Source organism: Hyalella azteca, unplaced genomic scaffold (assembly GCF_000764305.2).
Source record: "Hyalella azteca isolate HAZT.00-mixed unplaced genomic scaffold, Hazt_2.0.2 contig15836, whole genome shotgun sequence".
NCBI classification, from domain to species: Eukaryota; Metazoa; Arthropoda; class Malacostraca; order Amphipoda; family Hyalellidae; genus Hyalella; species Hyalella azteca.
Genome location: NW_025945670.1, coordinates 31784 through 50679, shown reverse-complemented (window position 1 = coordinate 50679; position 18896 = coordinate 31784). Strand labels below are relative to the sequence as shown.

Genomic DNA, 18896 nt, shown 5'->3' with positions numbered 1-18896 from the left:
AAATTGTAATTGTAACTAAATAAAATTGTACTGACTGTAATTGAATCGGCAGAAATTGAACTCATTTGCTTATTTTCAAATGATGATAAATGAGATGAGTTTGATGAAGACTAGTTGTTCTTGAAATATAAATTCGACGAACCTTTTGAAGGATTGACCTTATTGAATAGGCGGAATCTCTACCTTCAATGACGAGTGTCATTTATTTTCTCACTGCTTAATGCCTCGAATGTTTTTTTTATTTCGGTTCAGGAACGTTGCCATTATTTCATATTTATTGTTGGTATCAAGGTTGAAATAAACAAATTATGCGCATGAATGATTTTCTCGTTCGATGACGAAGAAAAATTATAAAACCTCAGCTCATAGGGAATTAGGAAATCGAAAAATTTACAATTTGTACACAATAATAATGATGGGTGAGGATAAAGTAGTTAAAATTTTTCCCAAATCCCAAAGATCGCTGAAAAATTACATTTTCGTAAAATTTATATTCCGATCAATATCATTCGATTTTCAGTGTTATTGTTTGCAATTATATGTTCCGGCCAGCAACAGCAGACCTCTTCACTTGTGGAGGTGTCTGTGGAATCGGAGGAATTTAGGAGTGAAAATCAATTAGTTTAGCCGCGGCCGAAATATTTCTCTTCGATACTCGGAAATTTGGGTGCACTTCGCTGCCACTTGGAGGATCCACTTAATTAAAATTTAAAGAAAAGTTCAGCGTACGCGCAGATAATAACCCACACCACAACAATTCTCAAAAAGACGACAGACAACGAGAAAATGCATATAAATTATCTAAGAGTATGAATCGCTCATAAAATTACCGCTAATATTTGAATGATAACATGGACCGAATTATTGTTTATGAAGCAAATTTTGAAGCCCATCTTACTTAAATTTTTTGTCCGCATACAAATTAGTTTCTCGTAAATTAAAAATAATCTTATGATTAATTAACACAACACTTGGCGTCGAAAGAAAGAGTCATAAATTTTCTTTAACACGATATCATTTTTTCCATCACGTAATTGGCACTTCTTTTCTGTCCTCATGCTGCTTCATTTAAATTTATATCCCATCTAAATACTCATAACCCGTTGCTCATATGATCAGCGTCGTTACTGGACAAATTTTAAATTATTCAGCATATAGAGTAAAGCATTCCATGATTATTGACACACTATCAATGCGCAGGAATATTGCACGCCGCTTTTCCTCATAATATTACTAAACTCTCCCTTGCCCCAGAACTAAAATTTTCCACACAACTTATTTAACAACTTGAATAATATTCTTCTCTATTTACCGCTTATTATCATACGTAACTTTCTCAGCCCGTGTGGCTTTCAATGTGGTCTCTTTGTAAGCGAGTCAAGAAGCGGCGGAGAGACTCACTCACTTTTTCAGCATTCAATGTGCTGAAAAATATAAAACTATTGGTTTTAAGTCTCAATGTTTTAAGCAAGTTGTATCTCTATTTGCACAAAATAGTGTTTTTTAAACTATTAAAACAAAATATAAATATTACTGTTAGTGCTTTAATAGCAAAACCCAGCCTCAGCCACCCGCTCTGCAGCCCAACATTTTGAGTCTAATTAGCATCGCGGCTCAGGCTGGCGTCGCTTACATTGCAGCGGATTTTTTGGTCCCACGCCTGATTAAAGTGATACTCGAACAATGATGTCCTTGCCGCACTTAATTAAAAGTGTTCGCGCTGCTGCAGCGACTCTAATAGCAAACCCGCCTCAATATTTTTGTGACTGCTATCAAGTGCGGAAAACGTTTACAACTTAATTAATGAAAACCTGCGTATGCATCTTCATATATACATATACACGAATCATGTTGAGTCAATTCATGCAACTAATGAAATTAGGGCGAACAACTTCTAACATTTGACTTGTTACAACTTGTTGCCCGTGGACTGCATTCAAAGCTTTTATGCAGACTAACAATTTGCTCGCAAGTCGTGCTGGGTATATGAGAGCGTGAAAGGGAATCAATTATTTTTATAAAAAAAACAGGTGTATTATAGTTCTATTTGTAACCCTAGCTTCAATGGTAGGTTTTCCTCAAAGTTTGTCGTAAATACGGATCTTATTACAGCTTTGCTACTAGTACTTTTCGTGAAGATGATTGTTTATAAATTAAATAAATAGTTTTTCAAAAAATTTATTGCACAAGGTCTATTTGCCTGTTCATCGGTACACAAAGTGATTGAATGTACATACGGACGAAGTAGTGATGAATCAATTACAAATCTAAAGTGGAATTGTATGAAAATTACTCAATCATCGCATCCTTTCAAGGCAACTTAATTCCGAGTCTACTCTGCAAGGAATCATTAAGAGTCTACCCTACAAGTCGTCACCACACTCTACTGTGCAGAGCATCACCACAGTCTACACTACAAGTCATCACCACAGTCTACCCTACAAGTCATCACCAGAGTCTACCCTACAAGTCATCACCACAGTCTACCCTACAAGTCATCACCCCAGTCTACCCTACAAGTCATCACCACAGTCTACTCTGCAGCCCATCACCACAGTCAACCCTACAAGTCATCACCACACCCTGCAAGTCATCACCAGAGTTTACCCTACAAGTCATCACCACAGTCTACCCTGCAGAGCATCACCACAGTCTACCCTGCAGAGCATCACCACACCCTGCAAGTCATCACCAGAGTCTACCCTACAAGTCATCACCACAGTCTACCCTGCAGAGCATCACCACAGTCTACCCTGCAGAGCATCACCACAGTCTACCCTGCAGAGCATCACCACAGTCTACCCTGCAGAGCATCACCCGCAGAAGCCACGAGATGGGTTACGGAGGCCAAATGTTCCTGGAAGTCCCGCCAGAGGTCGGCGTCGTCAGGGGCGGCCGAGAGCGCGTAGAGCGCGTCGTGGAGGCCGGCCAGCGCTACGCCCGAGTAGCTGTCGAAGGCGCTGGGTGACGTTACAACGTGCCTGTTACGTTACGAAAATTTAGTTATAGTTTATAATGCGTATTTTAATGAAGTTTGACGCATGCGTAATGATTTTTAGGTATTGATCGCATTAATATTTCAATTCTGGCTTTTAATTATTATTTTATCCCTAATGTGATCAAGTAATAGCAGCTCTGCTCCCCATAACTCACAGGTAGTCGGGACGATGAGGAAGACCACGTGGATCAAGAAAAGCTTTCTCAAGGAGCATCAGACGGTCATTGACATGGCGCTGCACCAATAAGCTGCAAATTTAAGTAATGATTAACAAATTTCATATTAAAATCGTTGAATTTTGGATGTGACTTATTTATTTACAGTATTTCTTCGACTATTAATTGGATACGTCTCTCTTAACATTGGCTACCGAAAAATTCGCATAACAAGAAATAAGAAAAGTGGACCAAAAATATTTGCTCTGCGTGATACAGTATCTGTAGTTCCCGGACGGTGTGTTTTTTATGGCCGAAAACTGAAAAAAAAATTATGCCTATAATTATTGGTTAAATGAACTTGTGTTTACAACTCACTCAGAGAAGTCAGTATTTTGCAGGCTGTCTTTGAAGTCGGCGACGTCCTGAGTGAAGCGGTCCACTGCTTGCGTCATGAGGTCTGTGTACGATCATCAATCACCATACATTGCCTTGCCATACAGTATTATAATAATTATTTTTTATAAGTAAAAGTCCGGTATGGATTAGTTCAAATAAAAAATAATCATGAACAGACGGTGAATATTTTTAACGGAGATATTAAATAACTTGGAAAGACATTCAAATAGTGAGTGAGTAACTAACATGTAGCTCTTTCAACGTCTGAAATGATCAGCTAATGTCTATTAAATGAAAAAGTTTTTTTAATTTGTTCATTGCTCTCTGGAGCCAATGATATATTCGTACACAAACAATCAAGTGCAATTTACTAGTGGCTAAGATCACGACAAAAATACTATTTTTTAATTCTTGCTAAGGAAATGTGAACAGAATAACTTAGGATGCAAAATAATTCTGCAAACCCAAAAATGTTGCCGAGTATAAATGACTTCAAGCCTTTTTTCTGGATTCTCGGTGGTCCATGTCTATAAGTTTACGACTGCTGATATGAATTGCTTACATAACCTCAACTGAGGAAGACAATGCATATCAGAATTATATTCAACGAAAAATAATTAAAATGTTACTTAAATTTCATAATAAATTTAACTAATAATCATGAATTTTAAATAAATTTTCTTCTTACCTCGTAACTCAAGGTTCCAAATAATTTTTTACGAATAATTAATGTTTCAATTAATTTATTCCAACATGTAATAAGTAGCAAAATTAATCATTATTCTCTGGCATTAATTAAGAGCTCGTCTCTCCAAACACTGCTCGAGTTTCAGTACCAACCGAGCGAGCAGTTATGTGACGCGATGAGGTCTCCGTATTGCTGCTGCAAATCTACCACTGCCGATCTGATGAACTCCGGATAGAACGTATACGAATATGGTAGAAGCTGCAGAATAAAATTATATATTATCCGGGTTAGTAAACGGTTTTAGGAATATAGTAGCAGCTGCAGGAAAAAAATATAAAACATTATTCGGGGAGCAAATGGCCGAGCCAAAAAAGAATACGCATGAACAGCAATGAACTGGGTAAAGGAATTAATGAACAAAACTGAGATAAACAGGCGAACAAATTAAACATGTATTGTATAATTAGTGATTAGGCTCAATGAAATGGCGAGACGATAAAGCAGCCCAGTTTGAAAAAATATATTTTTTTTTTCAGTAGAATATATAAATGAAAATGAAAGAGTTAATAAATGAAAGTACTTCACTTGTGAGATTGATCGACTTATTTCTTCCATTACTGTACCGCTATTATCTTGACACAATTTTACTGGTTTATCCAAGTACACAACCAATAGCGTGGCCAATCAATTAGTTAACGTACTTAGCTGTGATCTCGTTTCAGGACGATTCACTTCAATTTAAATATATATAATTATCGTCACACTCGTGTATCATCTCAGTTGATTATTTCCAGCTTAATGCTATTAATAAATTAAGGATTGCGTATTGGCCTACCTAATGTACCTAAGACCATATAAACAAACAAAATTTTCACGAGTTATTACTATTTATACAAGTGATTATTTACATTCTATTACTTATATAATATATATAATTTCTACGGATTCACGTTATGAATTAATAAAACAAATGATCATAATTAAGTACAGGCGCAGAAGCGACGGCGGCGACGATCTTTGCAGCGACTGCGGTGGTAGCGGCGTGGTAGAGGAAGCCCTTGTCGTAGAGCTCGTCCACGAGCTCGAACGTCTCGTAGAGGGTGTGGTAGAGCGGCTCCCCGTAGCGCGTCTGTCACCAGTGACAGAGTCACTATTATCGATGAATTATTGATGAATTATCGATGATTTATTGATGAATTATCGATGAATTATTGATGAATTATCGATGAACTAATGATGAATTATCGATGAATTATCGGTGAATTATCGAAGATTTAAAGATGGAAATCTGATGTAACTAGGCACTTGACTAGAAGACCAAGCAAAGGAAATTACAGGCAACTGGCACTTGACTGAAAATTTTTTATTTACAATACAATAACCCATGATTTAGCACTAATAAGGAAATTATGTGAGTATGCTTGGTGACGAGAGTATTATTATAGATGTGTGTGAACACATTTTATATGAGCTGATATGAGCTGATCAGCTGATATGAGCTGATATGAGCTCACACATTCGAAAAATGCTCAAAATAACTTTGGAACTGTACACGAGAATATGGTCTCAGATATTTCACTAGCAACATGTGTGACCGCTAAAGAGTGTAACTTACGTCAGTATAGCGCATGTCCATACTCGGTACCCCGAGCACTTGCTGGAAGCTGTAGTAGTCGCTGCCAGACGCCAAATTCCCAATCCTGGAGCAAAGTACGACAGTTGCCACAATACAAAGACCAGAATTGTCCAATTATATTTAAGATAAATAAATCATAAATAACAATATTCGGAAATAAAAAATTCAACTTTACTTGTTACAAGAGAAAATTAAACCAACATTTAATAAAAATTTGAAATAATTTTTTTGAAGCTGCGCTAATTTTCCAAACCACTTGTAGCGCCTACAAACAAATAGAAACAAATTAAACATAACTTGCATTGACTTCAAGAACATTTGCAAGAAGTTCGGAATAATTTTTGGAAATTTCATCGAAATTCAATTACACAAAAGGTTCAATACTTTAATTATAATCGTATTACTACTATTACGAGTGATGACCGAGAGCATCACTTCCCTTAACATGATGAACATTGTAATGGAATGACATAATAAATAAAGCATCCTGCAACCGAGTTAAAGTTGAATTAAAATAAAAATTGAAACAAATTTAAATTTAATTTAATTGAAATTCAACTGAAATAAAATCACCAAGGTCTTGTGAGATCGTCGAGGTCAGCCAGCCTATGAAGCCACGTGTCGTACACGCTGGTGCGACCTGCTGCTACCTCCGCCGGGTCAGGGTTAGGCACCTACACAGTGAGGTGGTGGAGCTAAATTTATGCATTGACATTCAACTTTCACCCTTTAAAATGTCATATGATTCGTAAATATTTTACGCCTGTATAGTTTTGGTCAATTTCGGAAACGTCTGGGACAATTTTACGGCCGGACTGGCGGACGGACTCGTGGCCGGTCTCCCCAAATTCAGTGAACAATGAATATCACTCAAAGTAATGAACGTAGCTCGATAAAATTTGGTACACGTGTTCATTAGGATCTAACGGTATTCATTAGGATCTAGGTCCTAATGAATAAGTGTAACAAGTTTAATCGAGCTACGTTCATTTCTTTGAGAGATAATCCTTGTTCACTGAATTTGGAGATTGGGAGTGAGACCGGCCACGAGACCGGCCGCAAGTCTGGCCGTAAATTTGTCCGAGACGTATTTCATGGAACCGTTGATGAATTTAGTCACAACAAATTAAATTGAAGAAATTTCGGAACCGTGTGATATCCGCAAGGTTCAAATGTTGTTAGTAAAAATATGGATTATTTAATTATAATGTGACGAAATTTTGTTAGATATTCAACAAGTAATAATATTACTCTCCTAAGAGTAAAACTTGTTAAATAAACTATGGCTGATTTTTATCAATGAAAACTCGTGAATTCGTTTTAATCTATAAAGACAATTTAAATTAGGTTTTTGTTATAATAGAGTTTTAATAAGCATTTTGGTGGAGCTTTAATTGTTTAATATTTTTTGTTTTATTTTTTATTTGGTTGAGCTCTCCTGATGAGGGCCCAACGAGTGTCTTAAATAATCGGAATAAAATTATATATTAATTGCAATAATGAACTTATTATTCGTTATTGAATAATAAAATTAGGATCTTTCGAATCCAACAGTGGAATGTTGAAGAACATTTATCAATCTTTCAAGTAGAGACCTTGGTACTGCATGCTTTACTGGCCAATAAACACTAAAGCTTTCAGCGATGTGTCAAACTCACCTCTTTGGTGGCGTTATAGATGATGTCTCTGAGGAGAGGGGACGCTTGAGCCCTGAACGTGTAGTTGCCTTGATGAAATTTAAAAAAAAATATTAGCTCGCAAATTTCATAAAATTTGGAATATGTCATTTTCAAACTTCTGAGATGGATACTCTTGTAACTTTCGACTGAACTGCTTACCGTTAAATGCCTGGTCAATGTTGAGGTAGGCCACAGCTCGGTCGCTGAGCTGCTTGCTGAACTGCTGCGTCCACTCAGTCGAACCAATGAGACCAAATTCTTCAGCGTCCCATGAGCAGAAGACGATACTACGCCGCGGGGACCAGCCTAGCATGTAACATTGTTTAGCACTTTCATAGCATAATATTTTTCTACGCTTATGTTGCATAACGATATACTGCACCGCACAACATAATATTGTACTGCGCAACGTTACTTTTATTTATAGAACACATAAAGTAGATGCCTGTTTATACAAGATGCCAGAATATATGCATGTCTTCAAGATTCCCTATTGCAGTTTATTGAAAATTGGCGAGACCCGAAATCAGAATCAGTGGAAATAAATTCGTAAGTTTCATAAAAAATTCCGTACAAAGCCCATCTCAGAATTTGATAACAAAATATTTTATTTTATGAAGTCTGGATTTTAATTATCTTCTTTAAGCAATGAATAACTAACTTGAGCAAATAGGTTTTCTAATAATAATTTTCTGCAAGGAAGCATTATTGCAACTTTTACTTGTTAACATGTAATGTCTTCCAACACACTATATTTTTTATCTAATAATGACATTTGAACAATGACACCTGCAAGTATGAACTTGTTTGGACTGATGATCGAATAAATTTGATTGTAAATCTGAATTATTAAGGTATCAATAATTTAACACATTTTCAACTATCAGCGCCTAAGATGCAAGTTAATGCCGTTAATGAATGCTTGCTTTGAAGGTGAAAACCTAAATTTATGTGGTATGTTGATTGATACAATCACTAAATAAGATGTTCATGACCCATTCAAACTAACATTAGTGAAACAACCTTCCCTGAAAAGATCATTTATTTTTCCTCACTGGTTCATTTTTCCAAGCACCAGTTCCGTACTCTTTACTCACCGGTTCACTAACTCCCTCTCACCAGTTTAGTAGAGTAATCTTCATTCACCTGTTCAGTAATTCTAACTTACAATTTCTCCAATCCTCCTCTCTAGCCTGCTGATCTCAAATTAACAGTTCACCAGTCCTCCTCACTAGTCTACTGATCTCAAATCAACAGTTCACCAATCACTCTCACTTGTCTAATGATATCATATCAACAGTTCACCAATCGCTCTCACTAGTTACGTGATCCCAACTCACCAGTTTCGTTGATGTAAGCCATCAACACTCGCGATATTTCCATCATGACGGCAGTGCCCGACGAGGGATCCACTGATCCGAACATCCACGCATCTCTGTGGTTGCCCACCACCACAAATCGGTCTAGACAGCAACCAATATTTATTAAAATATTTTACCTACAACAAGTGGAACTCTTGATATTACTTTCCAGTGATCCTCACACTGAAATATTAAAGATTGAGTAAGTACTATAATTTGGGGGAAAACGACTAAAACAAAGTTATTTATTCCAATCTTTGCGCGGGAAAAGTCAACTTGTGCAATATTATTATTATAGCACAAAATTTAATGTTGCTATGGAGTCAAAATGTTAGAACTTTACCTTTCTTTATTTTACATGTGCAATTTCAAAGAGCGAAATAATACATAATCAAGTACCTACCATTGCAACTAAAATAACAGAGTTCAAGCAATCTAGTCACTGCCACAATACCTGGATCGTCGCCGGCAGTCTGCGGGATGGTGGCGATGACGTTGGTGATGGTCGCCCTGCGGTTGGTAGTGTGGGTCTCCACTTGCACCTCCAGCCCCGAGGCGAGTGTCGGGCCCAAGTGGTAGGTGAAGTTCAGGCCTCCCTGCCATGAAGCGGGGGCCTCGTCGCCCTCCATGGCTCTATGGAAGTCAACGAATAAAAGTTGTTAGAAATAATAATTAATAATTAACTACCCATTACCAGCTTCGTTAAGGGAAGTTTAAGCTCTTTTAATTGCAAGAGTCGTGCAAGAAATAATGCAAGTCGAAATTTCCATCAAACTCATTTAATGATTCCAGTTGATACTTTGGGTTTCGTTTCCATAAAAATTGAGCATGCAATTATTTTCGATTTTTTGTTTGTACTTTGGAAGGAGTGTGTAAATGATAAATCAACTCAAAAATCAGATTGTGAGGAAGCTTCTCGAGATTATAATTCAACTGTGGGGTGGTTATCTGAAGCCAATAATCAGACTTTGAGGTAGGGGGATCAAGCCAAAAATTAAGCTGTGAAAAAGGCTTCTCAAGCCAATAAACAGACTGTAAGAGAGGCTTCTAAATCCAATAATCAAACAGTGAGGTAGGCTTTTCAGCCAATAATCAAACAGTGATGTAGGTTTTCAAGCCAATTATCAGACTGTAATGTAGGCTTCTCACCTGAGGATATGATAAGCGTCGCCGTAACTGATGGGCTGACAGGGGATGGCGGGCAACTCGCATTCATCTTCGGGGTACCGAAATGAGCTTTCTATTAAGGAGATAAAAATTATTTACTTGAAATAAATATGCAGAATCGTTCAATTTCTTTTCTCCCTCGGAAATCCGATGAATCTAATTCAAAGTAAGCACTGAAGCTGAAAAAATAACCTGAGATTTACAGGAGAGGCAGAAATACTTTGAAAAAGAAAGATATCAACGAAAAACTGCAATCTTGCTCATAATTAAGCTAAAAACAATGCTAATTACAGAGTTACAATTTGATAAAATTTCTGCTTTTCAGCCATTGCTAGCTTCTATTCATTGTTTTTTACGTAAAAAAAAATAGCGGTTATATTGCCCTCGAAAAAACAGACTGGGAGCCCTATCAGGAATTATGAAGACAATTGAAGATATAGATATTGTTCACTCACATCGGAAGCTGCGAAAATCTCATCAAGAAAGATTATGCTATTATCTGACAGAACTAATGATTTATTTCACGTGCCAGTCGAATGGTAAAAACACAGTTTATTAACGTCATAAAATATGAGTTGGCTGAATTTCGTCTTTTTTGAGCATTTTGAATAAAATGAAGCTCAAGAATGAAGTAATAATAATTTTACTTAGAATTATTATTGTCTCTACTTAATTACATGGTGTTCATTAAAATTAGCCAATATTTCTTGTTAATAATTTGACCGTCATCACAGGTTTCACCAAATTTTGTAATACTCGTGCTACAAAATTCTCAAGCGAAGATCAATCATTACTTCGTAATCTGATGGCCAAGGGGTAAAATATGGCGAGTAATCAAAGGAAAATTGATCATGGTCACCGATGGCAGGGCAGAACAGAATATTTTCAAAATTAGATCAATTAATCCATCGTAATTTGATGCCAAAGTAAAATATTATAGGTAATCAAAAGTAAAGTAATCATGTCACCGATGGCAGGGTAGAACGGAGTTTGGGGATCGCCTTTGGTGCCGAGGATGCTTCCCATTTGCGTGGCCGTGGACGGCATCATCACCGAGTCAGGGTAAACTTCAAGCCTTTAACGATATCATCAATGCATTAAAATATCGATCGATGAATAAACTCAATGATAATAATACAAATAGTAAAAGAAAATATGAATGGAAACAACTTCCGTTTACGGCACTCACTTTGGCAGCGACACTATTTAATTCGAATTAATTTCATCGAGTAAAAAATATTTATGCTTGGACTTCCATTGCAATTTAAGAACATTAATTGCTCAATTAATTTAATCCATGTGTAAAATGCAACATAAATTTTAATGCCATTCCGGTATAGAACAAACAACAAATTTTCAATGTTCGGATTTCATGCATCAAAGTCGTTAATTTGTTCTCCTATCGTATTAATGGTTACGTAATATTAATTTAAAAAGTTTTTCTTGTCTAAAAAACTTAAGTCTTGACGTCTAAAGTTTTAGTTGTTGTCAAATATCATGTTTGAAAATATAAATTTTAAGGCTTTGGTTGTTTTTTGATAGCGGCTTGAGAAATTGAGAAAATTTGATCATGTATTCGTAGTGATGGATGTAACAAGATTTTTGAATCGTTGAGAATTTAGTTTAGAAATAGAAAAAAAAATTTTATTAACGCAAATCTAATGGAGAAACCTACACAATGGAGTCATATACAAGTTGAGAGCTTCCGACATAATAAACTATTATTAAGGTTTTCTCGACATATATAGATTTGAAATGACGAAATGCTAGTGCAGATAGTAGAAATATCATTATAAAAACACATTTTTAAAAAATACATCGCATCACCTTTCGAAATAATTTATCCTTCAAAACCATTCACCGTCAGTACTATTATTCTATCAAAACTTTTCACCTAATAACCATGTAGAGGAAAAATAGATTTATTCATGTATATATAGACATAAGTAGCAATGTAATAGGTATTAGGATTTTGATTTTTCATTTTTAGTTTTCAATCACCTTAGCCGTGACCTCCAGCAACATTGCGTTTTACCTATCATTGTGTCTTGTGTTCTTGCCGTGGAGGTACGTTAATCGAGAGCTCTGTGATTATATTTGTGTTTGTTCCATTTTAGAAGTGAATAGTTTCATGTTATTGATTATTTGTGCGTGTTAATTTGTTTGTTTATTATGAATTCATTCTCTAGTTAGTTATTTCAAGTGTTATTGCGTTCTATTTCAGGAAGGCCTCGATGTTCGAACTTGATACATGAGCCCAAGTTATGAACTCTATATTTGGACGTGATTAGTGAAGTGAAAGTGAATGAACGCACGGTTAAAGTCAAGTTAAAGTCAAGTTAGGATTAGGGTGTTAGGTTTGTCGTGTTTTGTTTCTATTTATTCATTGTTAATTATATTTACTTGCAACTGTTGATTCATTGAAGAAAATCCTTGGTCTTGAAAAGTTTTATTAAAGTCTCGAAGAACGATCACGTGCTATGTGTCTGGGAGACGTCAGTTTAGTAAGAGATAGTCCCCCAACAACCATTTCCTATAAAAACCATTCAGCAACAATAACCATTATTCTATAATAACGTATCATCAATAACGAATATTTAACCTATCAAAACCATTTACAAATATCAATCATTCAGCAACAATAATCATTCACCCGTCAGGGTCGTAGTCCGCGGGGTCGTTGTAGAGCACCAGGCCTAGAGCTCCGTGCTCCTGGCAAGCCTTCGCCTGAATATAAATATTTTTTAAAATTATCAAATAAAAATATTCTGAAATTCGAAGCATTATATTGGAGGAAAAACAACTTATCATACCTCAGTACGTGCAGCAAAATATTTCAAAAGAAAAAGACACAAAAATTACAAAGGCATTTTTTGAGATCCAAAAATTCCATAGGCAACGTGAGTTATGCGAAAGCAATCGAGCTTAGCAATATTGATTCAACGAGGCTTTTCCATTTAAGAAATGCTTGAATCCCTTACGAAATTAAACGGTCTGATGAACTACGGTTGAAAAATATTTTTTCTTTAATGTATGATCAACCACATTTTAATGATGAAATAATATTTGTTGGTATGAAATATGCGAGCGTGGTCAAGTTCATATTTTGATCCTGTATATTATGAACCTATATAAAAGTTCCCCAGTGCATTATTGCAGTGTTTGTACTTTCCCCTCAAATTTAAATGAATATCAGCCAAGGTAGAAATGTAATGGCTTCAATTTTTTTACTTTAACCGTATGGTAGTTTCGGATTTAGAAAACTTTTTTTTCATTTGAAATGAAATCGTCGCCAAAAAACTGGAGAGTGAATTGGCTGCGCTGTCCACTTCATCATCAGATTCTATCAACGCCAATTAATTATATATTGATTGATTAACTATATATCACAATTGAGTGCTGTGAATTTTTAGTTGACAGTAACGTTCAAAATCAAGCCTGATCAGGTCTTTACAAGCCTTTGCAACAAACGGAGTAAAGCACGACACGACCATGACTCACGACACGACCACGACTCACGACACGACCATGACTCACGACACGACCATGACTCACGACACGACCATGACTCACGACACGACCATGACTCACAACACGACCATGACTCACAACACGACCATGACTCACAACACGACCATGACTCACTACACGACCATGACTCACAACACGACCATGACTCACGACACGACCATGACTTACGACCACGACCATGACCCACGACACGACCATGACTCACTACACGACGACGGCTCACTATACAAAGATGACTCACAATCACGACTCACGACACGACCATGACCCACGACACGACCATGACTCACGACACGACCATGACCCACGACACGACCATGACTCACGACACGACCATGACTCACGACCATGACCTTCCGTTCGCACGTCATCACTGACTTTGTCGCCGCGGAAGTTCTTGCCGTACTTGGCGATGACGATCTTGCCTGTCACGTCCACACCGCGGCGCGCCAGCTCAGCGAAGTCCTCCTCGCGTCCGTAATTTGCGTACACCAAGTCTCCCTTGAATGTCAAGAAGACTTATATCATTATTTTATTAATTATATTAATATTAGTGTAAATGTTAATGCTAATATTATTATTATTATTAATATTATTATTATTATTATTTTTATTATTATTGCTGCTAATGTTATATCATTAGTATTATATTATGCTTCAGAGAAAAACGAATTGTCTATAAATTATCTATCGAATTTCGTGCATAAAAGCAGCGTGAATACTTTTTCTACTTATTATAAGGTAATATACGTTAGCAGAACGTATAATATATATAATCATATATATTATATATTATGAACGTATACGTATATAATCAAATCATCAATTTAAAATAAATATATATAATATATATCCTACATACGTGGATGGTGGCACAGTGGGCCGTAACATTTTCGGATTTAGAAAACACATATTTTTGCATTTGAAATCAAGTCATACATTTTTTAAATAAAATTGTTCTTCATACCTGGACTGTGGCAGCCGCGGAGTAAGCATTGTAGTTATGCAGCACGCGCGGATCCGCTTCCTCAGGCGCGTACAGCGGCTCTTGCCGGAACACGGACTCGAACACCACACTTCCGTCCGTCTTTGAGACGAGGCGAACCTGTCAGCGGGGGAGAGAGTATAATATAAGACCTCGTAACTTTTAAAACTGGAAATGTGGTTAGAATAAGTATTGAGGGTTATTAATTTAAACGTAAGTGCTTTTGTTTATTGGAAGAACCCAGAAGGGTTTAGGAGACTGAAGATTTGGCGACGTAAGAATTTAATGAAAATAATAAACAATATCTTCTAAAATTTAGGCTGAACATGGAAAGTTTTGTCTGAACCCAACTAGCGTCGGCAAAATATGATACGTTTGTAAGACACATAATCTTTTTGAAAAATTCGATATTCTCACCTGAAATTCCCTAATATGAGCGCTAATATAAGGATAAATTTAAGAAAGTCTTTCACAGGGACGTGTGTATATGTAAGCTCCTTACTCTATTAGGGTTGTTTTCATCAGGATACGAGAGGAGCACTTCATACGGTATGGTCTTGACATCAACAAGACCTTGCTGCAGCCACTGGTCGTACACCCACTGGGCGGTGTCCGCTTGTTCTGCAGTGCCGGCGACGTGAGGGGCGCTAGTCAGATACCTGCAGGGGATACCTAAGTGTTCACATCTTAGAAGGGGTCGCCTGCCGAAGACCACCACTGCCCTGAATGTAATGGACCATCATGATTCCTGCCTTCCGGAACGTAGCCTTCAACCCTTCTGGACAATCATATTTAGGCCGTGCGTCGAACCAGTCCTCGGTCGAACGGCCACTCGTCGAAGGACGATAAATTTTGGAACAGAACTATGCTATCTGGAACCTAACCTCAGATGCTGTGAACGTAAAATTACGTAATTTAACGATGCCCGGGAAGTCATATTCGATACGCGGCCTGGTGGTGCACGGCAGGTTTTATGCAAGGCCGGAGGAGGACAAAGCCAAGTGGTGCACGGCTGATTGGTGGATGTCAGGAGAGATCCAAGGCATTCGATTCAGAGCTTAGTGGTGCACAAAATTGGTGGTGCACGACTGCGCTCCTCTTAGAAGGAATCTGATTAATTCGGACGACTGACGGTATAATTCATTTGGAGGTAAAATACTAAAAAGTAATTTTAATTGACGAAAAAAATCAATGATAATAATATTCCATACGCAAATATAGTTACCAAGAAGTTTATTTCAGTTTGATGGGAAACAAAACTAATGACGGTTTTTTTGATGACAGGGAGGAGAGATATATCTCAAATTTTATTTTAATAGAAAGAGAGAGTAGCAAGCAAATTACATGGACCAGATATTCAAACACAGATGCTGCAATCTCTTGTACTCGAAAATGAAATTCGTGAATTCTTTTATGTATTCATATCAGTAAAATACAATTAATATTATATAAAATTTCGATTGAGATATTTTTCTCAAATGTCATTTACCTTCTTGTTTAAATACACTTGGATTACCTAAGGTAATTATACACTTGGATTATATAAGGTAATTACACTCGGATTACCTAAGGTAATTACACTTGGATTACCTAAGTTAATTACACTTGGATTACCTAAGGTAATTAATTACATTTGGATTACCTAAGGTAATTAATTACACTTGGATTACCTAAGGTAATTACACTTGTATTGCCTAAGTTAATTACACTTGGATTACTTAAGGTAATTACACTTGGATTACCTAAGGTAATTACAATTGGATTACCTAAGTTGATTACACTTGGATTACCTAAGGTAATTAATTACACTTGGATTACCTAATTACACTTGGATAACTTAAGGTAATTACACTTGTATAACCTAAGGTAATTACACTTGGATTACCTAAGGTAATTAATTACACTTGGATTACCTAAGGTAATTAACTACATTTGGATTACCTAAGGTTGTCGCGGATCTTGGAAGCATTGACCTCATTGACGATGAAGTCGTCCTTAACGGAATCGGTCCGTGTAAGTTCGCTGATTTTTTGCACCGCATAATTTTCGTCTGCAGTTCCTTGCTGCACCAAGATGATGACCTCGTACACTGAAATATTAAGTCAGGTTAACAGATTACGTGCTATAATATATCATCGCATTTGCACGGGTCTAATTCACAATAATACTAATAATAATGATACGGTAATAGAGATATGATTACCGGTATTATAGCTCGTAATCTATTACCGGTAATGATACGGCAATAGAAAATAATGATACGGTAATAGAGTTTTACAATCTCTCTATTTACATTATATTATAATTAGTAATTTTGAAGAATGTGAACAATCGGGGAATTTTAAAGGCCAAAATATACAAGGCCTGTGTTTTTATTCATGCTTATGAATAAGTAAACAATCCAGTTCAAAATAAAATGTGACCAAAGAGGCAAAGACAAACGGAATTTAATTTAAACACTACAAATGACCTACAAATCTTACCTATCATGCCCAACAAGAAGGCAACAACAGCACCCAGCGCGATACTGGTTACGATCACGTTCGACTGCGCGACCATGTTTGAAATCGTTCAGAAATATAGTTATTTTTTAAAAGTTAGATATAGTTAGATAGTGCAGGCTTTTAAACCAGCAGTCTTGTGGTGCGCGATTCTAACACACGTAGAGAGCCTGATGAACTGTGGGACTATAGAATTGATAAATCTGACGTAACAATTTTTTTTTTCGGTATGCTACTTTCATTAATTACGAATGACTTGAACCTAAAAAAATATAACTCAGTACTCACTGCAGTGAGTGACAGAGAGCGCATTTTCTCGTCGACGAAAACGTGAAGTCACGGACGGACGGACAGACGGACATGGCGAGCACAATAGCGCCTTTTTTCCATAAATTAGAAAATGCGCAAAAAATACAATTGAATGATCTGCCAAACTAGTTTGTTTTCGACTGGAACTTCTCTGCACGAATTTTATCAAAGAACCTCTGAATGATTGATAAACTATACAGTAAAATGGATGAATTCATTAGTTTTACAATATACTTCAACGTAGCTTTGAATGCGCCATACTGAACTTGAGTGACACGTGGGCGAGGGGCTGTGGATTTTCCCCAAGCTGCCGACATCTGTTCTCATATCTGAATTGATAAGAGTTGAGTATGATTTTCCAATAACAATTTTTGCACATGAAAATACATCCCTAACGTAAATCTTATACAATTCCGTGTAAATAAATTCTTTGTAATATAAGTATCAAAATTACCAAAATAGTTAAAATGATTCAGCCTTAATTTCTATAATGTTTAAATAGGAAAAGATACAATATACGAAACCTGTCTTTTTACGTCGGCAAATTTATCTAAAGGTAGCATCAGACGTCAGAAATTATCTCTCGAGAGATAAAGCTTCTAAAATTAAAACGCCAAGGCAGGATCGTCTTAATTAACAGGGCTTACGTAGTTAATGAAGTTGTACGAGGCCCCTAGCGTAAACAACAAGAATACGCCGCAGCCTCTTGCCGCCACTCAAATCTCAGGCTTAACAGGGAGCTTTGGGTTAGCCAGGCCTAATTATTAGGCCTCCTCGCAGCAGCTGCGGCGCCCCTTTTATTTGCCACCTCAAAACTGGAGCCTCACAACTCACTTAAATGTGCCTTCATTAGCCGCTGAAAACAGACACGGCGCGCTCCAGATGCCGCTGCCGCGATAATAACGATAACGAACTGTTTGTTGTGAGGAGGTCTAAAATTTCCGGTCTCACCTCAAGAACTTTTTTTTAAGTTCATTTAATTGTACCGCGTTTATGTAGATTTATTCTGAGGGCAATTAAACTCGCTCACCCCATATTTCCATGATTAGCAATTTCCTCGTTAGTTTGCACTGCCGTATTTTCACTGCTTCATTGAACATGCGCTTCCCAAAATTAGAAAAAAATTAATCCAGTATAAGGAATCTAGAAAGATTTTGAGATGTTTTTGAAGCTCAGAAATTATTGGATTCAAAGAAAAAAAAATTCCAAGCTTTGATGAGTCAACACCAACACACCAAGCTTTTGGTGTGTTGGTGTTAGAATTTTTACGTATAGAATTTTTCCAACTTCGTTCCTTTGACCAAGTCGTTGGTGTAGAGTAACGACTAATGATAAATGATATGTTTCCAGAAAATACGAACAATGTAACTGTAAATTAATTGAATAACCATAACTTTGACACCCATCTAGAATTTTGCGAAAATTGCAGCTATGAAAAACACACAGTATTCATAATTGAACGCTTCGTTCATTAATTTCTGATGTAA

General features: G+C 36.7%; 1 protein-coding gene and 1 long non-coding RNA gene across 2 annotated transcripts; one reads left to right on the top strand and one right to left on the bottom strand.

Moving 5' to 3' along the window:
• Window positions 1-2164: 2164 nt before the first annotated feature.
• On the bottom strand, window positions 2165-17267 carry LOC108677117 (putative N-acetylated-alpha-linked acidic dipeptidase). The gene is made up of 19 exons (XM_018165270.2): window positions 17083-17267; window positions 16541-16688; window positions 15102-15258; window positions 14582-14719; window positions 13993-14115; window positions 12737-12810; window positions 11052-11158; window positions 10066-10156; window positions 9371-9549; window positions 8896-9018; window positions 7715-7861; window positions 7535-7602; window positions 6450-6550; window positions 5856-5940; window positions 5229-5369; window positions 4393-4498; window positions 3532-3613; window positions 3154-3246; window positions 2165-2981 (listed from the first exon to the last, which is right to left on the bottom strand). The coding sequence occupies exons 1-19, from the start codon at window positions 17156-17158 to the stop codon at window positions 2789-2791; spliced, it is 2232 nt and encodes a 743-aa protein (XP_018020759.1). The 5' UTR covers window positions 17159-17267; the 3' UTR covers window positions 2165-2788.
• On the top strand, window positions 12004-12489 carry LOC125179227. Its single transcript, XR_007157189.1, has 2 exons — window positions 12004-12150; window positions 12308-12489. It is a non-coding gene; the product is annotated as an uncharacterized LOC125179227 (long non-coding RNA).
• Window positions 17268-18896: the final 1629 nt, after the last annotated feature.